Here is a 23067-nt window from a genome sequence, read left to right on the forward strand (position 1 = left end):
ACTGCAATATATATATATATATATATATATATATGTATGTATATTTGTACTCGTCATAGCATTGGTGGCCTACTAGTGCAAGCCACCGTTCCCCGAAAAAAAAATCGATCATTTTTCTATTATTTTTTCTTTTTTGTGGCAAGTAGCATGCAGAGCTATGGTTTCGGCGAAATGTTTACTTCCTTACATCTAAATTTTCAAATTTCTGTATAGGTAATATAAAATTCATCGTGAGTTTAATATACACCAGCAATTGTTCACAAAGTTATAAATACTTTTTTTCTTGTTTGCCCAATTTCGTTATCTGTTGGCTACTAGAAATGGCACCTCTCAATTTCTGCTAAAGATTCATCATGTCGGACTTATAATATAGATACTCTGCCCTGTACTCTGCCATTAAACGAGCGGAAAGAATAAGCATGTTATTTGTTTTATTAGCGTTTCTTTTTCAGACTTAACGAAAACTCGTTTATCCCGAGCTACTGTGATCACAGTGATAATTTAATTGCACTAAAAAGCGGCGGACACATACACATTGCAGATGTTGGTCTTTTACAGCATGTTTAGATGCTTCAAACATTTGCGTACTTCTATTGGTTGAAATCATTCTATATAGGGCTTTCATAAGTCCCGAAAATGATCACAGTGATAATTTAATTGCATTAAAGATCGTCGGAAACACACTTATTGCCGATGTTGGTGATTTACAACAGGTTTAGAGGTCTCAAAGATTCGTGTACTTCTATTGGTCGAAATCCTTCTATATCTGGCTTTCATAGATCATGAAAAGATGTTTGGTTCAGTAGAGATACTAGCAGTCATGAAAACATCCCGTAATCAAAGTGTGCAGGAAGCATACGTGAATAACTTAGGAAATATCTACAAGGATTACAAAGCTACTTTGTTTCGCCGCAAGAAAAGTAGAAAATTGCTTATCAAGAAAAGGGTCAGACAACGAGTCACAATTTCTGCAATGATATTCACTGCATGCTTGGAAGAAGTATTCAAGGAATTAAACTGGAAAGGCTTAGGAGTGAGGATCGACGACGAATGTCTCAGCAAACGTCGGTTTGCAATTTACATTGTCTTATTCAGCAACACTGGGGCCGAATTACAACAAATAATTGAGGGCCTTAACCGAGAAAGTATAAGAGGGGCATCGACGATTAATTAATATGCAGAAGACAAAGATTTTCAAGAGCCTGGTAAGGGAACTAAAATTCGGGATCGCCAATCGGTCTCTATAGTCTGTACAGGAGCACGTTTATCTATGTCAATTACTCACAGGGTACCCTGACGATGAGAATCAAACTTACAGCAGAATAAAAATGGATTGGAGTGCATAAGCAAGTATTAGCAAATTAGGACTGGAAGCTATGGCTGAAAAGAGAAAAGTGTACACTCATTTCATTCTACCGATGCTGACATATGGGGATGAAACTTGGAGGTTAACAAAGAAGCTCGAGAACAAGTTCAGGACCACGCCAAAAGCGATGGAACGAAAAATGTTAGGCGTAACGTTAAGATACAGGAATTTGGTGGTGTGGATCGGAGAACCAACGAGGATAGCATTAAGAGAAAAAAAAATGGAGCTGGGCAGGCCATTTAATGCGCAGGGTAGATAACCGGTGGACCATTAGATTTACAGAATGGGTGCCAAGGGAAGGAAGGGTGGCATGGTGAAATTAGGAAATTTGCAGGTGCGAGTTGGAATCAGCTGGCACAGGAAAGCGGTAGTTAGAGATCGCTGGGCGAGGTCATCGTCCTGCAGTGGACTAAGGCCTCGCCCTTCATGATGATTGATTGAAATCAGCACTTTCTCATCAGCTAGAAATAATCAAGCTTGTCTTAATTTCTCATCGGATGTTACTAATGTACAAGGACCACTCTGCTTCAACGACAGTAGGTTACAAGTATTCCTCTAGACAAAATAAAGATGCTTTCGAGAAAGCAGACGATCTAAAATGTACTTTTTATGCTTTCAAGCGACACAGGTTTGCGCGTTTACTAATGTTGTCATTCAAAAATTCGTTGCATAGATCGAACGTATGCCTATTTCTAAAGCTTAATGGCACTCAACATGCACGTGTAGCATTAATAATACTAGCAATCTTTCCCATGCATCGCGGGTACTAACATTGTAACGTGGCGTCTTTCAAAGAGTACTTGCCCTGCATACACCTTATGTCTATAGTGCTGGAAGCAAGTAAATATAAACAATCTTCACAACCAGTATTCGAAGCATTAGTAAGTGTCTGAAATTAAACAGCGACGCGAGCAGCGGAAGCCTGAGGCTTCCGTTTAGCCAACGTTTCGACCAGAGGACTTGTCTTCGTTATTTCCTTGGGAGCGTTTGTATGTCTATGGATGCGAACAATTAAGCACTTTATTCGTTTTCTGAAGGCACTTCGTAACGTATACGTGGTCGTGGCTTATCACAATGAACGAAGGAAGCGTTTATTACTGCAATGTTGACTGTATAACTTAAGAATTATTAGAATAAAGTTTACAAAAGCAGGCGTTGTGGACCAGCTAGCACATGCGTGCGGGGTCAAGACGAAATAAAATATGTGCCTTGTCTGCGAGTCTCAGAGCAATAAAGGCAAGATTTTCCTTTAGTCGGAACGATAGCCGTAGCAGCATTACCAAATTACGTTGCAACGGAACGCATGTATATTTTATCTATGCAGTCCATCCATAAACATGACCAAATAATCCCCACTGCCGGAACACCATGTCTGCAATAAATTTGAGTGAGAATAATTGCGATTTAGCCGAAAAACGTCTGGTATCCAAGAGGTTCACAGGAGTTGATGTGATGAACGACTGTTTATCACATCAAACATCCCTTCTTCAACCATTGTTGAGAGACATCCCTTGTTCAACCGCTGTTCATTGTGTTCTTTTTAGCGCTGAATTTCCGCATTTCATTGCTTCGCGCTCAAAAATCACGCCATGTTCTATATAACTTCTCATGCTTTCACGATGATGGGGATGAAAGTTGTTGCATTCTCACTTCAGTTTTGTTTGAGCACGCACAGTCGGCGATGTGAAATTTATTGGAAAATGTTCGGATATGTGAATAGCGTCTGTTAGATTAGAGAAGGGAATCTAATTTTGATTCATTAATTCGAAAGTTTCACATATGTGGACTTTTCTCTATTTTCTCTTTTTTCTTATACACGTGGCGACCACGTGTGCGCCCTTCTCACGCCCTAGGCCTAATCATGGCGCCTATCTTTCCCCTGTGAGAGGCCGAAGGAGAAAGCCAGAGAGAGGGTCGCATAGGGGAAAGAGAATCGAGTGAGGAGGAGTACGAGAAGAGAATCTGGCAGATGGCAGCACAGTCACGTTGGCAGGAGTGGAAAGGCGAAAGAGGACGTAGAGGCAAGAAAAAAAAAAGCCTGAGGGGAAAGGGGGTGCATGGCACGCCTTCACCACGGGAGGCGGAGCCTGAGGAGCAGAGAGGGTTTCTACGCCTCCCATTGGCTGGCCCGGTGTACGCAACTAGTGACATCACCGGAGCTGCATATTTATTTAAAGCGATGGTCCTGGAGTAGCCAGCACTCGCTCCTCACTCAGCCATGGATGGAGAAGCAGTGGAGACGACTTCGGGAGAAGGACCATCACTCGCAAGAATGACGATGCGGATTTTGGTCGTCTTCCTGTGCTTCACGGCGACATTGGCCGACTACGATCTTGAGCGCACCAACGATAAGAGCGGATGTGAGTGCAATTGCTTGCTTTCTTGATGTGCGTGGCAACGCGCGAATTTGATGTCTTTGTACCAGGGCCAACGTGGTGCCACTTGTACTTTAGTGAATCCGAGGTATTAAGTATAGGGCAGCCTTTCATGTAGCAACGGTCTAGCTTAAGGTAAATTTTGTGCATATCCGACTGCCATCGGATCGCTCGTGAGGTTTATGCGATTCACCTGAGTGGGTTTCGCTCTGTACAACTCTTCTAATCGGACCGTCTTAGTTCCGGCCCTGAGTGACCATTCTTTGTTTGAGGCAGGGCATCGCCTGATATAGCAAAACGTTTTCAAATTCGTATAGCTGAACGTAAATCTAGCCTTACGACCTCGCCAGCGTTTGCCCTCTGGGTCTGATTGTCATCGCTCGCTCAGGTAGAACTGTGGACAGCAAACAATCGATCGGTATTTTTTTGTCGTGTGACAAATTCATCTCAACGTGTGCTCCTGCCTCTTTCAGTTGGCGTGTCGTCAATGGCCCAGAGTCTGGGCCTTCCCAGCAACGCGGCATCGCTGGGCCAGAGCATGGGCCTGCCCGGCTTCCTGGTTCAGACGGACCGCGTGACCGCCACGCCGTCGCAGTGTGTCGCCGACTCTGGCCAGGAAGGCGTCTGCGTGCTCGCCAAGCAGTGTCTCAGGGAGGGAGGCGTCTCGCTGGGACGGTGCTCCGACGGGAAACTGATCTGCTGCCACCGTAAGTGGGAACGTTTCAGTTGCGGTTCATATCTTGTGAATGGTTTAGTACTGAGTGAGACAACATTTTGCGTAGAATGAAAATGAGAAAATAATATTGTACGTATCGCGCTTGTCCTGTGTGGTTCTCCCCTCTTGTGTTCGTCTTAGTTGGCGCTGCTCCTTCCTAATTCAAGTATGCACCATGTAGCCCAAATGAATGTTCTCCTGTACGTATCGCATTCACATGTATTTGTGTACACAACGGCATTCCAAAAGAAATGCGGAGGAAACTCCAGACCAGCTAGACCGCCACCACGCCATATTTGCAAGCTGCTTTTTTTTTTTGGGGGGGGGGGGGGGGGGGGCTACTGTGGCTGCAAATAGCTACAGCGCTATTCGGGTTTCGTTTCCTGTCGTTGTCCGGGCTCAAACCTTAACATTGCTATTATTAGCTTTGCAGTTTTCTAAAGCAGTGCACCCACTTTTTCACGCACACTTACCCCTCGTTGAAAATGCAGGTCCCGAACAGGAGACGTCGGTCAGGTGCGGCAGCGTGGTGACCGACGACGAGGTGGTGTTCCGCAGCCCCGAGTACCCGCACCAGCCAGCCGTGTTCGGCCAGTGCCAGGTCACGGTGCACGCCCGAGAGGAGGTCTGCCAGCTGCGGCTGGACTTCTCCGAGTTTTCGCTCTCGCCGCCGGAGACTTGCGGACCCCGGGCGGGCCACTGCCTGGACGACGCGTTCAGCGTGTCTGCAGGCCTCGAGTCCGCCAACTACCCCGTCCTCTGCGGTTACAACAGCGGCCAGCACAGTACGAACATCTGCATTTCTCCGCTTCATAGCCAGCATGCTATGTTGGGGTCAGAGCGAGGGCTAAGGGTTATGCCACCCCGATCACTGTGGTGACACTGTTCAGCACAGCTTACGTATGTATCATCATAGGTATGTCTGCATGTAAGCATTTTAACTACAAGTGCACACAGGGTTAACGTTAACAGTTCGTGCAAGCCGCCCCTGGGCAACGTACCGCTCAACTCGGCTCGTCCGGAGTGCACGCATTAAACTTTTCGTAATTGAGATGCAAGACGAACGTTGAATATTGTGCTTAATTATAGTATGCGACAATGTTCTGTCAAGCTTTTATACGGCCTCCCAAATAATGCGCGCATTTTTTTTCTTCCTTTCTCACCAGTGTACGTTGACGTGAGCCAGACCAAGCAGGCCGTCCTTTCTGTTCGCCTGAGTGCCCGCACAGAAATGGAGCGCCGGTGGAGCATTCGCATCACGCAGGTGGCCTGCTGGAGTCCCAATATGGGTGAGTCCTCCTGTAATGTGTGCTTCCATTCAGACTATTTGTCGTGGTTAGAGCACACAATGAATGCTAGCGGTATGGTAATACTGCGCCTGCGTTATTGCAGCTCCTGAGGGCTGTCTGCAGTACCACACCAAAGCTGCAGATATCATCACCAGCTTCAACTTCGCCCGCAACCCAACCGGTTTCCATTATTTTGCCAATATGCATTACTCCATTTGCATCCGACGTCAGCTCGGCTTTTGCTCCATCCTGGTAAGTTATAATTTGTCTACGCATCAGTTCGGTTGCATTCTTAAGGTGCAGTGCGCCGATATGTATTGTACGCAATAACAACCACACTTACGTCATCGTGCGAGTGCATTGCGATGGGAAGTAGCGCCAAAATAAGCTATCTACATACAAGACGTTTCTCATTCCGCGAGTGTTGTATGGAAGGTGCGGGTCATATGTTTCGTGCAATTCCTTTTGCAGTTCCAGGAGAATGGTGCCAACGGCTTCCGCCTCAGCCCCCTGATAAACCAGCGTTGCCGCGACGCTTACGTACTCATTCCTACCGGCTCGACTGGCACTGTCACCGAGGGCAACCTGGGTGACCGCATCTGCGGCACCACTTTTACACCTGTTGCTTGTAAGTTCACCTACATGTTGCGTTATTTCATGCAAGCTTGCTAGGAGCAAGAAGTGTGCACATGGACACGCTCTCTGGAGAGCACGTCCATGCATCGCAAGCTTTGTGCGCCTCCTAGCTGGTGCAAGTTGCTCTTTCGCGCACTATTTCTTACTTTCTGTGGTTTCCCTGGTCGTACTAACGTTGCATGCGCTTTCCGCAGCCAACCTCGCACCCTTCCGTGTATCGTTCGTGACTGGGCCTCGTATTGGCTACACGGACTGCCCTTGCCCGGGACGCCGCCCGAGTGCACCTACATCGCGCCCCAACACTCCAGAGCGCCCCGATTTTCCCCCACGCCAGCCCACTCTGCCCCCACGCCAGCCCACTCTGCCACCACGCCAGCCCACACTGCCGCCACTTCCGGTTGGACCCCCTCGTCCCAACCCACCTACCGCGACACTGCCGCCACTTCCGGTTGGACCCCCTCGTCCCAACCCACCTACCGCGACTGTTCCTGAGACTCCTATCGGATCCCAGCAACCCGGAGGACTGGGCTTCCCTCCTATCGGATCCCAGCAACCCGGAGGACTGCGCTTCCCTCCGACAAACCAGACTCTGGTGGTGGGAAGGCAGTTCGCCGACGCCCTGGTGTGCCGCGCTGGCGGCTTCAGTCTGCGCTACGCTCAGCTACCTCACGGTTGCTGAGTGTCCACGTGTCTACCTCCCCGTTCTAGTCAACTGTACAGTTCTGTAAATACTGTAAATACTGCAATAAAGTATTGTATATTCACGGCGCTCCTTTAGCATGGATCAATGCAGCGAACGGATGTACGCGTGAATGCAGCGACCATACGCAGTCGCTAAAGTGTTCTCGCTATGCCGTCGTATACGTTGTCGGTTTTATGGCAATAGCAGCCGCCGTCGACACAAGCTTATGCATATAAGGCCTATTTTAAAGCCTTTGCATTTCCCACTGCTACCGTGTCGGGAGTGGGTCAGAGCGTGACAGGAAAACGCGAGAAACTGCGTTTCTGAAAAATAAACGCATGCATGTATAAAACGTGGGGTCTAGGCGACCCTATAGGCTACGGCAGTGCTGAACACATTAAAGAAAACGTTGAAAGAATCCGTCACTACGGCGTGCCTCATAATCCAATTCGCGTTTTGGCACGCGCAGCCCCATAATCCAATGAAGTTGACTGCCACGATGCGGTGAAACAATGACAGTGCTAACCTTCTCGAGGATAGGTAGGAGGGGATCCTGGCTACATTTTTATCACATCGGCGCCAAGCTTAATCTTTAGCGCACGCTTTCGTCTGAGCCTGAAAAAATCTCAAATGATACTTAGGTCGAAAAGGCGGCTTACGCAACTGCACGATGTTCCTAATTTTCGATTCTAAAAAGTTCTATAATTTTGTGTTTTCGTACCTTTTATACCTAATTGACACAACTTAATTTAGTTTAGTTAATTTAGTTCGGGCATTCGTTTGTACAGGCCCACTACACAAACAATAGATGGCAAATTTGGCAACTGAACAAGACGCTATAAAGACGGGCCTTGGCAATTTTTTTGTGGGCCTTGTTATCGCGAGCTTCTCAATTTCAAGATTTATTCCTGTGCATACACGCGGAGTGTTCAGCAAGGTATAGCCTCTCTTACATACCGTTATCCTGTATTTAGGCTGCAAATATTGGAAAATCACAGAACGTTAAAAACTAGTTTTCATGCGAGAATTAGAAAAAGAAATCGAAAAAAGAAAAAAGAATTCGGCAGGATTATCTAGCGTCATCAGTAATCTGTTATATGAAAAACGTGTTGCATTATTTTTTTTTTTTTGCAAAAGAAAGCAATCAGTATTCATGTACAGGCTGCGGTGTAGTAAAGCGCATGCTTTATTATATTGGGCAATCTTAGCCAGCACAATAAATCATGCCTGCGATTGGAGCTAAGCTGCACAAGAATTTGTGGCGCTGTGTTGGCCGGGGCACTGTTATTTGAGAGAATCAAGACTGGCTGAATCAGCAGACGGTCATGAGCATCAATCGTGTCCAGGAAGAGCCGCAAGTGGAAGCCATAGTATGGCCACCAAACAACGCTATACGTGGGGATGTACAGCTACATAGCTTATCGTCGTTTGTTTTGAAATGGTGCGCTGACAAAAGAAAAAGAAAGGGCCACTTGAAGTGCACGGATATTTTCTAATCCGGGACATCAAGACAGTTTGTCTTGTAATTTGTGTTCTGGGAACAAAACTTCAATGAATAGTCTTCAATGAACCACGTGGTGTCTGCTTCCTCTTTCTTCTTTTTGTTTTTTGTTCCATTAGTGTGCACTGCTTTCGTTCTAAATGACCATGTGCCAACTAGCCCAACAGTAAACGCGCTTCCGTGCTTTGCGCTGCTTTGTCATGTAATGAACAAAGATTTATTGGCGGCAGGTAGTCCTCGTGACAGCTATGATTGCGTTGCTGGTATAGGGATTTTACCATCGTGGCGCAGGCAAGACCGATGTACATGTACAGGAAAAACATTGATTCACAGTGGAGGAAAAGAACTAGGAAGCTTACCAGCAAGTATGCGGCCTGTACATATAGGGTGGGCAACAAAGAACGTCAAGCGGAAAGTCGGAGAGGCTGAAATAATCTCATGGGTCGCGGCAATGGAAAAGTAACCTGCCATGAGTAACTACTTAAGAGAAAAAAAAAACGAAATCAGGAAAGAAACAGTTTATGATAACTGAGAGGGAAGCCCGTTACTTTTCGAAGCGAGATCAAGATGCCTTAGAACACGCACTTATAAAGTGAGATATAAGAAGGAAGAAGCATGTGCTCGCTGCGGTAAAGCTATAGGGACATGATGGAGCATTATTTATTAGAATGTGAAGACATTTGCCCAGCGGTCGATTTAGGCACCACTGGCCTTGAAGCCCTTGCGTTCAGCGAGAACAGGGGAAAAGTAAACATGTCCGCAATAGAGATTAGTAATAGGCGATTGCAAGATTGGTGGAAGAAAAGTAGGGGAATGACAAAAAGATAACGGAGACGTACAAAAGTTCACAATAGGGGTTCAGAAAATTTGGTTGTGGGAGTTTATCGTGTTTTTTTAACCCCATAGGTAGGACACTTGGTAGCAAGAGCTTGATGGGGCGGCCCACCACCCCGTTCCAAAGGGGACGCTCATAACATCCATTAATCCATCCATCCGGTGCAATAGGCTACATCAACATGCAGGGCGGCACAAGAAAGGAAAAGTGGACAGAGATTGAGGAGTAGTTAAATAGAGAACAAATAGGGGTGTATGCGGCTACAGAAACGCACCTTAGAGACTCGGAAGAGCCGCCAGCGATTGAGAATTATGTTTGGGAAGGGTGTGACAGAACTAAGTCGGAAAGAAATGGAGGGGGAGTCGGAATGCTCATCCATCAGGGAGCCAAATAGAAAAGAGTAAATTCAAAATGTAAAGGGCATCTTTAGCTGTCAGGTACAATGAATGAAAAAAAGAAACTTGTCTGAGCGTAATGTATTTGTGGACAGGAAATAATTGGACATAGAAGAATCAAGAGTTAACGGAATGCATAGGTACCCATATTAAGGGTTTCGAGAATGATGGCGAAATTATCCTATTAGGTGACATGAATGCCCTCATACAGGATCTAGATGGCTGTACCAACAACAACGGGAAGTCAGTGCTGCGAGCAACATAACCTCGTTATCGTGATTGCAGGGCCTAAGTGTGAAGGGCAGAACACGTGGGAAGTGGGATACCGGCAATCGACCATTGATTACTGTCTGGTGACAGAAGAAATTCGTGATAAGTTGAGGGAAATGGTCATTGTCGAGGATTGGTTGACCATAAGCGCATCATTTTTAAATGGAATATGTAGTTGGGAAAGAGAGCAAGGATGGAGTGCAAAATGCCAGTCCAAATTTGAACGCTGAACAAAAAAAACACACGAGTCGAGGAACAACTTTGCAAACTGCCAAGTAAGGAGTGGGAATATAGCGAGCTTCTAAGCGGAAACGATAAAAATCGGATACGTACAAAAAGAAAGTTCACAATAGAGGGTCAGAAAATTTAGTTATGGAAATTCATTGTGCGTTTTCTTTTTCTTTTGTTCTTTACCTAGGTAAGACATTAGGCAGTATAATAGCAAGAGCTTGGTGCTCGATCCCCGTTCCAAAAAGGACGCTCATAACATCCATCCGTCCGTCCGTCCATCCATGCATCCGTCCGTCCGTCCATGCACTCTTAACAGGGGGTTATCGGTCTATACTGGATTTGGAGTCCTAGCTTGCTAAATTGATGCAGAAATGCTGGTAATTTCCAACACTTTCCCAAGAAGTCATACAGTTAGACCTCGTTATAACGAACAAATGAAAATAACCAAGTGATCGTTGGTCCGTCTTGACAGTGCTCTTAAAACAGCGCTATACGGAGGAGGACGGAAAGTGCAAAAAACGACAGGATGGACGCTGATTTTTCAAGTCGATACAAGTGATGGCAGGGCTGATCGTAGCCGCTGACGAGAGGATAGAACCCACTGTGTGGAAGAAATCTGCAGCACCAACAGCTTTATTCGGCCGAGTTGGTTCATTCCGATTGGCAATGTCCTTAAAACAACGCTATAGACGACAGAACAGGCGCCCGTCCTGTCGTTTGCGTAGCTTTTGTCCTCATCCGTGGCGCATGCTTTAAGAGCACTGTCACCAATAACAATACCGCATTTAAACCCGCCGTGGTTGCTCAATGGCTATGGTGTTGGGCTGCTGAGCACGAGGTCGCGGGATCAAATGCCGGCCACGGCGGCCGCATTTCGATGGGGGCGAAAACACCAGTGTACCTAGCTTTAGGTGCACGTTAAAGAACCCCAGGTGATCGAAATTTCCGGAGTCCTCCACTATGGCGTGCCTAATAATCAGAAAGTGATTTTGGCACGTGAAACCCCATAATTTAATTTTTTAAACCCGATTTAACAATATATCTGGTATAACAATGAGCAGCTGTGGCACCGGGAAGTTTAGTGCGCGTTCTGTGGTAAAATAATTTCCGTGCCACGCAGTTAGCTATAACAATTAAGTCTGGCTATGTACTTGGGAAAAAAAAAAGCACGAGCCGCGGCATCGCGTGCACTCTCGCGCGCGTCTCCCTTCCACACCTCCGAAACACGTGTCGAGGGATGGAGGGGCGAAGCCCAAACGGCGACATTCCAGTAATCTGTTTATTGTACAACAGAACACACACAAAAGTTTACGGTGCTGCAGCGCTTGTAAGTCGGTTCAACTGGGGTTTTTTTTTCTAATTTTTTTAATGCGAGGGTAAATGCTTGCTGTCGGTTCCCGCTGTCCTTTTCTTCTTCTTTCCAACAAAATCATAACTATCGGTAACAGCAATGGAATTTTCTCGGCATGATTTGTTGTTAGAGGTGCTAAACTTTCTCGCTTTATAGTTCATAATGAAGACTTACCGATGAGCTTCAGTCGATTAACCTGACATTTGGTGGCGTGCGACTCTGCTAGTAACTATAGTGTGTCGCAGAATTTGAAAACTCCCGCGAGCTGTATGCAGCCTGGCAATGCGCCAAACCGGCCCACTGCCGAATCAACGACCACGCCCACACACTACCGCTGCCGACGCGACTAATAGTGTGCGTGGTTGTGTGTGTTAACTGTTTTTGATTACTTTTTTATATCTCTTTTAAGGTTTTTTGTTATTACTCCGTTATAACGAGGTTTTGCTGCACTTCGTGCAAAGTGCTGTTAAAGCTCTTCAGATCAACTTTAGGGAGAAAATAGGCTTATAATCCACGTATTACAAAACCCATTTGTGGTGCAGTAATCGGACGGAACAGACTTGCCCCCAAACAAAGGAGCGTGCCAATATTGAACATGTGATGCAGACCTATGAACACATTTTACTTACTTTTCATTAAAGTGTTCCTGACACGGTTTGGACAAATTTTGTAGACGTCTATAAGGGTACAGCTACAGTAAAACACGATTTATTCGAAGCTTCTCATATTAAGCGAGCTGCAAACGATTACAGGTTACCCTCCTTTTAAACCACGCTACTGCTCCTCAACTCGCTCACCGAGTGATTGGTGTCAAAGGGACACTAAAGGCAAATATTAAATCACGCTAAAGTAACAGTTTAGTGCGCGAAAATCGCCAACGCGTTAATATTATTGCGAACAGAGCCTTAGTAATTGCGCCATAAAACGCTATATATAATAATAGAAAAAGTGAGGTAAATGCAGGACCCGATTACAGACTTCCCCGGGAGATTCAAGCAGTGGCGTAGCTAGGTCGTCTGGCACCCGGGGCCCTTAGCTCTTCTGTCACCCCCCCCCCCCCCCGGGTGTAGTCGAGGGAGGCGGGGATATCGACAATTTTCGGGTGTCTTCAGACGTATATGACAGCCCCCCCCCTTGCTGGCCCCGTGCACCCGGGGCCCACGGCCCCCCGGCCCCCCCTGTTGCTACGCCAGTGGATTCAAGTACTTGCCCGATGACGAAGGCACTCCTCATTTAAATTCTGTCGCTAGTACTCAGCCACTTGTTATATACACACCATTGTACTGCAAAGGCGAAAGAAAACGCTATTTGTCCAGTTCTATTACATCTAAAAAAAAAACGTTGCCCTTGACAACGAGGCAGGAGGTCGAAAGGTTTCGTTTTCGCTCGACTCTGCGCCGCCCGCGCTTTCGCGTTTCAGTAGTTTCGTTATTGCGTAGTGCTGTGCTGGTTTTGCTGGCTCGCGAAACTCGCACAAACTGCAACTATCAGATAATTACACTTCTGTGTGGTATCGCGCGACGCCTGAACGGTCCACGCCGCTCCACCGCTCTGCTTTGGCTCGATTTCTCCATGGCTGTGCATTTGCGTTTTGTGTAAGCAACCGTACCACCGTCTGTCGGGTGCCATTTTACTCACCGACGGTACCAAATGGCGGTGTTGGCGTGGTCAACGTCACCGCTCCCCGGTTGGGTGGCGGGAGATTTGAATTGCGATAAAAGCATTCGGACCCTTCGGATGCAATTTTCTCGTAAACTAAGTCTTTGCACGAAGCAAGCATTGTGAGGTTTCTGGAATGGCATTGAAACAGTGTTTGTGGACTTAGTATTCACCTTTAAAGTCCTTCATTGGGTCTGAGTCATGATGTGACGTCGTGTCGTCTACTTTCGGTTGCCTTGGAGCCAGCGCGCAGACTCTCAAACCTCTCTGCTAGCCGCATGGTCATTGATCCACAACGAGATCAACCCAAGCAGCATGCGTTGCGAGCGTTCAGTCGCAGCGCCGAGCGTGTCTAGTATTCCCGTAACCGCAGGCAAGCTGGACGTTTCGGCATATAGACCAAGTCGTAAACTAAAGCCTCTCCATACTACTACCACTGTTATCAAGGGGCTTTAGCTTAAACGTGAGCGGCCTGCACGGTGTAGCCACCCGGTGGCACAGAATTTGTAACAAGCCAAACACACATCTACTATTGTTCTAACCAAGTGTAAAACATTTCAAAGCATTTAAAAAGGCGTGTTCACGATTGCGCTACTGCCGAAAATATACACCAGCAGCACAGCAGAATACACTTGGTCACTGCTATATTACCTCTGTGCTTGTATGGTTGTGTTCTGTGCCACCAGGCAGAGTGCCGGCCGTTGACGTTTGCATCTCCGCTCATCCGGTAAAACATGCAGTCCCCTTGCGCTTGCGTTTACCTGAATACTGGACACAAAAAAAAACTATCTATTATGGTAGTATTTCCCCGGCATGAAATGACGGCCGCAAACGCGTAGGTCCTGGTGCCAATTGGCTACAGACAGTCCAATGCGCTGCAGCCGCTATGCTCGTCTGCTGCATTGCAGAGGCACAATGTCGCCGATCGCCACGTTTACAGCCCACAACGCAACAAGCGTGAACTATGGGGCTCGCAAGAAGCGCGAAATCAACACTGGCTGCACAACTCACCCCAACGTGGAGCACGTTGTAACACAAGCAGATGACATGCTGTGTGCCAGAAGGGCTCTAGTGTAGTGATTAACTGTCGTTGTGTTTTCTCCTTCTGTTACTTTTTCTTATAGAACTAAGTTAACCAACATTCCGAGTTCCAACTATTGTGAACATTTGTTCACCATAAGGTTTGAAAAATTATCGATGACACAACCTGGGTAGCCAGTCGAATAGCTCACCCAACTGACGTCAGCTGGGTGGAACCGGCTAGCGACTGAAAACTCAAGGAGTGGCGCCGCTGCGATCGGTGGTGATGGACATCTTTAAATTCTTATAAATTACACGCTTTGCATGGGCGCGCTTAAATGTGTCACTTAATGACCAGAACGAGCTACTCCAACTCAGTATGCTTGCACAAAATTGTTCCAGGGTCCCTTTAACAAGCAACTGCCAGCTTTAGCTATTAAAGTTGCACCTCAAACATTTCTTCTTCCTATATTACTGTATTACTATTTTCGCGATACTATAAACATTTAGTATCTACTTCAACCACAAAAAAAAAAAATGATGCAAGAGTGCCTCTGGGCTCAATTTGCTTGCATCACGTACAAGTCCTGCATGCTTTGTTCTATAAAAGAAAGAGCATTACTCATACTTCCACAATAACACATCCATATAATGAAAATTTTATTGAGTTTGCAAGATGAATGTTAACAGCAACACAACGTTGATTGAAACCTGTTTATCTTGTCTCAAATCTGAGAGTCAATATGCTTCAGACCGCTGCCATGTGTACTTCTGTGAAGTTTGCAATCTTCAATTTGCAGGGCTTGTGTAAAAATTTATTCATGTGATTCACAGTACATTAAATAAATAAGTGCTGCTAAACAAATAGATGACATGAGGAGAGCAGCATAATATCCAAAAGACACAACCATAAGTATGCAAAGAATTGCAACTGGCTGGTTAGCACTGATTACGTCTGACCCTAAATGATTATAATGCACTGTGTAAACTGAAGCCATGGCTCACTAGACTGAGAAAGGCACCATGCATCCAGCAGTGGCTTTGTGCACTAACTAAACAAGATCAGGCCACAGGCCAGGCCTGCTCATTAAGGTGGTACTCGACTGCACAGAACTAGCCACTGCAAATACTCATGGACAACCTTCTGTGGCCATGCAAGCCAAAGCTACAGAACCAATGCACACATGCGTGAGGACACACCTGCCTATTGTTGCAAATTTGATTGTTAATGTGCACAAAATTTCATTTCACATGGTTTAATCACTGCGTTTGCAGATACAACACATCTATGCACATGCAGAACTAATAGCAGCAGCAAACATAGGGCCACCTGGCACAATCACTAAAAAAATTACCTTGCCCTTGTTTCTATGCTGCGAGTAGTGCTCTGAACAGACTATTGATGCAGTTTCCATCGGTTACAAAATCTGAGCGATGAAGTGTCTATTCTTAAGCCTGTGTTGAAATGTTCACCACGTTCAAGCAGGGAAGGGACAAACGCTGCAATATTAAAAATGCGTAGGGAAAAAGCAACATGTCCTGACATGCACAATTTTTATCTCAATGTATCCAGCAGGACAAGAAAACTCTGTAATAAATTGTTTCTCAGCGTTTGTTCCTTTATTTTCCTCATTACAATACCCAAAAAGTAAATATAGAGTTGCAAATAGGTTTGCTTTTCAGTCATGATAGTGCACCAGGATGTGAAAACTCAAAAATGGTGTGAAAGTAATTTTCACTAGAACTTCACGATATCATACATGTGCCGATGCTCTGTCTCCACAGCAGTCCTTCCATGCAACAAACATGGCAAGTTGACCACAAGTATAGACAAGTGGGCCCATTGACTTGCACACAGGTTGCTTTAATGTGCCCCGATGCCCAAAAAGTTCGCTTCGCATTTAGGCCAGCTTTAGTTGTAGAGGCGGCTTGACCCACTCCTCGTGAGATCACGCAAACTAAATGACACTCACTCTGACAAAGAGAGGCTACCGCCACAGAACTTGCAAGTGCAAATGTAAGTACCACACATGGGAACAAATGGACATCTGCAAACTCTCTAGTTGCACAATGCTGCACGCTACTGGAGATATAGAGTGCTGTGTGGCAATGCTTCTCTGGCACCACTCTGTAAGCTGGCAACAGTTCTCAAGAATAGTCTGAGCTGGACAAGTTACCCCCAGGGGCTCTTATTACAATTTCAAAATTCGTATAAATAGAGGCAATTTCTCCTTGTAGATTTAAACAAGAACGTTTTCTGTGGACCTCCACATACTAGGTGTACGAAGTGTGTTTTTATTGCCCCTCCTGTACGTGCACCCCCTCCACAAACACTCACAGACCCAACTGTTTGTTCACTCAATCAGTTTCTTTGCCTTGAAGAACCGCCTCAGGTAGAGAACTTGCCAGGTGGCCAGTCCAAGCAGGCAGCACATGGAGAAGATGGAGAAGTACAGCACGCGCGAGTTGGTTGACTCATTGGTGTCGCGCATCTCTTCCTCCCGTTGGCGCATGTACGCAAAGTCCTTCACCACAGCCTCCGACAGGTCCTCCAGCTGTTGGAGCTTCATCTGGTGAAACATTGCACAGAAATAAGTGATGATCACAAACAAAGCCAAGTGTTCCATAGTGCAAAGCTCCTGCTTATTGCAGAGTGTGCTTATGAGGTGCACATCAAATTAAATGTCCTAAAGCAATGCAATGACTATGAGGAACACTGTAGTGAAACGCTGCATATTAATTTCGAACACCCAGGGTTCTGCAACATGCACCTAAATCTAAGCACTACAAGAGCATTTATTTTTTTGCATTTTTCTACCCATCAAAATGCAGACATGGAAATTGAACCTGCGACTTCATGTTTAGTAGCAGAATGTCACTGCAAATTGAGACATTGGCCTGAGTACAAATGCACATACCACGAATATTTGAGCCTCAGGAAAAGCAAGAGCCCAGATACCATGGCCATGCAGGAGGCCATGCAGGCGTCACCACAGATGACTCTTCGTTGTGAACAAAACGGGCAAGCAATGCTCGCAGGCATGGTAAACTGAACCCATCACAACATGCTACCTCTAAGCAAATCTGGTTGAGATTTACCGAGCATTCTAGGTAGAAGAGTTATGTATACATGGCATTCCTACTTTTGTGACACTCCCTACAACAGTACTAAGGTGCAACTTGACCCTGATCTATGGTTGTATGGTGCAGTGGCTTTACAAACCGTGGCAAAGCTTTTTTTCTTTCCATTTCAGAATAATGGAAACAGGGGCGCCCTAATGAGCACGTAAGCCTGAAACTATTGGCTTCCCTCACCTCTAGAGGCTTCAGCTTGCCTACTTCGGCCAGGCCTTGGTAGTTCTTGGCCTCTGCACCATGCTTGAGCTGGAGCTGGACTTCCCGGTCCCCACCTTTCACCTCACTGGGCATCTTGGTGGTGAAGCACACCTCGTACACATCATACGCATCTGTGGTGAAGGCGAACTTGCCTTCTTTGATGTCATCCTTGTTGTAAAGTATGTGTCCATTGCTGTCCTTGACCTGCAAGTTTTAGGCAGACATCCTGTAGCAGGAATGCTTTTGCAAGCGACCAGATGTCAGAACAGATGGTGAAACATGATGCATGAGCAATGAGAAGACCTGTGAACACGTATCAGTGGAACTTGAGTGTCATAGACTGAGCTAACATGTGCCGCCATTCTATCGCAAAAATTAGGGATGATGCGTAGATAACTACTAAAGCACTGCAGGAGTTTTTAAAGTATATTTGTTGCGATTAGCCACTAGACTTCACGAATGGTTTAATAGGTGCTACCTTGTCCGTTTTCTTTTCCTTCTCTTTCTTTTTCCTGTTCTCCCGGTACTACGCCTAACAACACCTCTTCAACATGCTGTGATTTTGTACTACCTAGAGCGCGTTCTGCACCATGAATTCCTGTACCATTATGCTGTTTATTAGTGGCCAGTCATAGAATTTATGCTGTCAGGTACCACGCAAGCAGCCAGAACCAGCATGCTAACGTATCAGTAGAGCTGTCCTCCCGTAAACATCATGACTGTAAGCGAACGCTGGACAAACAAAATCGCCGCGCGCCTTCACGCAAGTTGTCTACGTTGTCAAAACAGCGGCGCAGCAGAATGCTGGTAGCGAACCAGTACCAAGACATATCGGCGTGTCACTGTCGTTTCTTTAGGCGCAGGTACCTGCACATCTTTGCCAGGCGTTAGACCGACACACGCCTCCGCCATCCGTGCACGCGCAGGCTCGGGTAGCGAGTTGCGACGCACGAGGCTTTGTTTTGCAGATAGCTCCCGACTTGCGCACGAGATCAATGGCCTGTGTCTGGCCTGGTAGGAGCTTCACGCCAATGAGGGTGCACATCAACGCCGTTAGAACAGCTGAGCTCATAATGCTTGCAGTACTCACTGTCAGGTCTGTCTTGTGACCCGGCGTCTCGGAGACGTGGTACTCGCCAGAAACGAGGACGTCTTTGAGCACCTCATCCTTGAGGCAGCGCTTGGTGTTTGGCTTTATATGAAAGCGTATCGCGTGCACTACGCCTAGATATAACGTCAAAACCGATATTAAGGTGGCACAAGACACCATCGTACTCAACAGTCGCAAAGTATGTTTATCGAGGCGGTTGAACACTGACGTGGAAGAAGGCCGAAAGCGGATAAGTCGACGATTCTGTTGCGGATTGGATGTCCCTGGATTGTCCCGACTTTTATGAGTCGTTTGCTGAGGAAGGTTGGTCGGCAATAGGGTGAGCTAAATCCCGAAACCGCAAAAAAATAGGCTTGTGTGATGTGTAAGTATAGTAATAAGTAATTCGAAAGGGTGGTTGAATGGGCATGCTGGTAATGTTGCACCTTGTGTAAAGCACAATGAGACAACGCCGGTTTAGCTTCATTATCATCATGATCTAAAAGTGGGTGAAAACCGCAGCGCTCGTTGTGTGAATCTACGCCATCGATGCCATACATTTTGAACTAACGTGACTGTTATCACTGAGAGCTCTCACAGGTTGCCGTAGGCGTGGGGCGCGAGTCTGGTATGTTGTCGTAGTCCCGTAGTCCACTCTACCTGCGAGAGGCAACTAGCGACACTACTGTACCTGGCGGAAACGGGTGGATGACGCTTGCGTCCGCTTCACATCGCAAAATCCGCCGCGGTCGGAACTTGACCGAAAACCGCGCGCGCGTGCTGTCGCACGTGTCATGCGCCCTGTAGTGCGTCGTCCCGAGCAGCAGCGGCCAACGAGGAGCAACAGGTGTCCGCCGCCGCAACCAGCATCATGAGTGCCCAGTACCGGCCGTACCGTGACGAGGACAACGGCGGCGATAGCGAGCCGATGACATGGCCCGACCATGAGCCCACGGGCGCGGTTCAAATCTACGAGAAGACGACCGAAGACATTCGAGTCGTGTCGCACCGCAACCTGGTCATCGGCGGACTGGGCATCGCGCTGCTGGGGGTGCTCGCGGGGCTGCTGGTCGGCTACTTCGCGCACACGGAGCACAGTGGCTGCGTGCGGGGCAAGTCGGTCGCCATCCACGCCGTCTACGACGCCGACCCCAGCATCAGGGCGCGGCTCTTGGCCCTCGTCAGCGCTGACGGCATCAACCGAACCGCAGGGTCAGCGCCCTTTATTTTCCTTTTTTTTTTTCTTCACACCACCTTCGCACGCGCCCTACTCAAGCGAGACGGGCGTGCGTCATTCTTGGGCGCCTCCAGCGGCACCTCCCCCGGCTTCGCCGCTTTAATCTCATTAATACTTCCAGCACAATAATGTATGGACGTGCGGTCGAGTTTGAAGGGAGTAGGATAGTGCGGCCAGTCAGTGAATTGCCGCGTTACCTGCCGAGGGCTAATCATAATGAGCTGTCAAATGCGTTGTTGCTCCTGCTAGTTTTAAAATTGGCCGCCTGATATCGCCGGATTTGGCAGAGAACCTGTGGCAAAACGGTAGAAGAATCGTGTCGCAACTATTAAAGCTTCTTGCAGAGCACGACGTTCTTGGCCTTGGCGAAAACCCAAAAAGCGATGCATACCGATCAACCTACTAGCTGCACGTGCCGAGAAACCTCTGCAATCCGAGAAACCTTTACTGTGCGCTGCCAGCACCCCACGTGAATCATAGCGGTTGTGATATCCGTTTTCTAAATTCTGGCCCCGCCACCACGACGCTTCTTGCTCCTTTGATAAATTTTTTTCTATATCTGCTGCAATTCAGTGCTTTTCTGAAGTAAATGCAAAACAATACTAAGCCCCAGAAAGACAGCTAACTTAGTTGCTGCAACGTTGCCAGTTCTAGTCAATAAAGTTGTAAATACGAGATGCCACTAAATGATTTTGAATTCTAGAATGTCCAGCCTCCTTGTTCTTCTGGATAAACAGACACGTTTGAGCAAGTCACAGTGATGACTGATTAGGTCATATCTGTTACACTTCTTGCAGTGCACTCTTAGAAAATTTTAAAAGCAAACGAAAATAAAAAATAAGTAATCACCTGCCCTAGATTAAGCTTGGCTGGGTCGTTTATTCTGAAGTTGATATGGTATACCTATGCAACTGCACCTGCTCAAACCCTTGGCAACATGTGGCATGGGTTGTTTGGCCCATGGCAACTGTATAATTCTTATTGAGCTCAGTCCATTAGGGGCTTCTACCTGATGCTGCAACTTCTGCATGGAATCATGTGTGGCTGCTCCAGCAGTAGTGCACTAAGTTAAAGGGGTACTGTCGTAACATATTCAAATTGTAAATTTTTTGTGTTAAGCAAAGGACCAGGCCATTAAAACCCTTGAAAAAAATTTGCAACTATTGGAGTGAGCTAAATAATTTGCTGTAATATTTGATTGTGTACCCAGAATGTGGATCTGTCATGCAACATGCTATTGCTCCCTTCCTGCAATTGCTGCTGATGCTGCCACTGGCAAACGCAACCAGAAGAAAGCGAGGCAGCACTGTATATTTTTTATGAACATGATTAAACCTAACAGTTTTCATGCAAACAAAAAAGTAAGGCGTGCAGACACAGACACAAAATGAAAATAGATCTACACAAATGGCATTTTTGTGGTCCGTTTTTCTTTTGTGTCTTTGTCTGCCCTCCTAACTTTCTTTAACATGAATCCCTACCAATTAGCTCAAGTATCTGTCATTCTAGCTTTATTGTTACAGTGACGGCAAATTTCGCTCAGTGTCTTATCATGATTATGTTCACAGTGCCATGTGCAGCATACCGAGACCAGCTTTAGTGTCAAAGTAAAATGTTGTAGATCTGTTCCCCAACCTTCATACTTGATAAGTGTCATACTTTTACGTGCGAGAAGTGTATGATAAACTTTCTGCAGTGTCGAATGTGTGTACATATTTAGTAGCAGCTTCATTCACATAATGGTCAAACTAGACTAAGGGCTAGCTGCAACTTAAACGTGCTGTGCTTATTCCAAGCAGGCAGTATGTGCTCATCTATTAACTCCTGCAGCATGCAGTGTTCACATTTTAAAGTCTTCTTTCATTGTTCACTATATAAAAGGGGTGTGGAAATGGTCAAAATGTGGAATACCAGTCTCTGCTATTCAATTCATATTTTATTTGAGAATTCACTATTTGAAATTGTCGAATATTAATTCCTTTCAAATATTGGAGCTGCAAGATATAGAGAACGATGGAGGCGAAGGCAGTTTCGAGTGTTTCCGCTGTATAGGAAAGCCTTGGTTGCTGCAGAGAGATGTCAGTTTCTGTGTAGCAACCCTCCTTCATAATGTCCAGTCATTCAATAAAACTCTCATGTTTAGCATGCCCACGTGCATATTTGATGTTCCAATTCACTCTTTGGCCAATCTCACCATCTTTGGATTTATTGATGTGTGGTGCTGTGCTGTAATATCACATTTGTAACATTCAGCAAACACAACACTGTACGTGCTTCTGGTGCTAAGCTGTTCCCTTCTTTCATTACTGCCATTCTTGTGACGCCCGAGATAACTGGAGGAGTTGTTACTAACAAGCAGCTCAATTGTCCAGGCATGTAATTGCAAACTATTGAATATATTCACGTCAAATAAATTTGTAAAAGCCTTATTTTTCACTAAACTGGCTGTGTGCAAACATTTTAATTTTTTTAGAAATGATAAAATATTCTATTTTCAATTTCATATTTGGAAGTAGTTTTTCTCAAACTTTCATATTTGATTAGGAAATTTCACTATGCAGACATTCCCTCTGAACCATCTTTACTAACATTGAGACCACCTCACAACTAGGTACAGAATGTGGTTTCCATACTTTCCCTTTGTGGAGACAGCCTGTTCAAAGCAGAACCTAAAAGTCTTGTATTTTGTTTACATATTCTATATAGAAAAGTGTACTCTGAATGCACTGCATTATTTTTCAGCTCCTTAAGCTGAAAAACTATCTTTTCAAAAACTTTACAGAAACAACATTCTAATGTTGATGTTACACCACTTTTGTTCACAGGAGACGCTCAACACAACTTCTGCATGGTAAAAATGTACCATCAAAAATACTCTAAGTACCACTGGTATAGGATCTTTTTTTATTTTTATTTTGTTTGTAAACCTTACGATTGAATAGCTCAATTTTAGCAGTGCATTGCACAACCCAATTCAAGGAGGCACACACAAACTGTAAGGAAATTTTGCTTTCTCCAAGGTTCCTATAGCACCAGTCCAAGTTTCATTCATGGCAGCAGTTGTCTTGTGAAGTTGGAA

General features: G+C 46.0%; 3 protein-coding genes across 3 annotated transcripts in view; 2 read left to right on the forward strand and 1 right to left on the reverse strand.

Moving 5' to 3' along the window:
- The window catches only part of LOC135920296 (uncharacterized), a 197492-nt gene extending 190342 nt beyond the window's left edge, over positions 1-7150 (forward strand). The window contains exons 4-9 of the mRNA XM_065454499.1: positions 4215-4448; positions 4948-5241; positions 5623-5745; positions 5849-5997; positions 6217-6373; positions 6576-7150. Coding sequence (XP_065310571.1) covers positions 4229-4448; positions 4948-5241; positions 5623-5745; positions 5849-5997; positions 6217-6373; positions 6576-7060 — 1428 coding nt within the window. The 5' untranslated portion in view covers positions 4215-4228 and the 3' untranslated portion in view covers positions 7061-7150. The remainder of the gene's footprint in view (positions 1-4214; positions 4449-4947; positions 5242-5622; positions 5746-5848; positions 5998-6216; positions 6374-6575) is intronic.
- A 7818-nt stretch (positions 7151-14968) lies between these two features.
- bai (Transmembrane emp24 domain-containing protein bai) lies at positions 14969-19046 on the reverse strand. The gene is made up of 3 exons (XM_065454447.1): positions 18752-19046; positions 17641-17865; positions 14969-16895 (listed from the first exon to the last, which is right to left on the reverse strand). The coding sequence occupies exons 1-3, from the start codon at positions 18929-18931 to the stop codon at positions 16680-16682; spliced, it is 621 nt and encodes a 206-aa protein (XP_065310519.1). The 5' UTR covers positions 18932-19046; the 3' UTR covers positions 14969-16679.
- A 138-nt stretch (positions 19047-19184) lies between these two features.
- Positions 19185-23067, forward strand: part of LOC135920276 (putative N-acetylated-alpha-linked acidic dipeptidase) — a 47041-nt gene continuing 43158 nt past the window's right edge. Inside the window, exon 1 of the mRNA XM_065454446.2 lies at positions 19185-19963. Coding sequence (XP_065310518.1) covers positions 19623-19963 — 341 coding nt within the window. The 5' untranslated portion in view covers positions 19185-19622. The remainder of the gene's footprint in view (positions 19964-23067) is intronic.

This window comes from Dermacentor albipictus, chromosome 10, assembly GCF_038994185.2.
Source record: "Dermacentor albipictus isolate Rhodes 1998 colony chromosome 10, USDA_Dalb.pri_finalv2, whole genome shotgun sequence".
Classification (NCBI taxonomy): Eukaryota; Metazoa; Arthropoda; class Arachnida; order Ixodida; family Ixodidae; genus Dermacentor; species Dermacentor albipictus.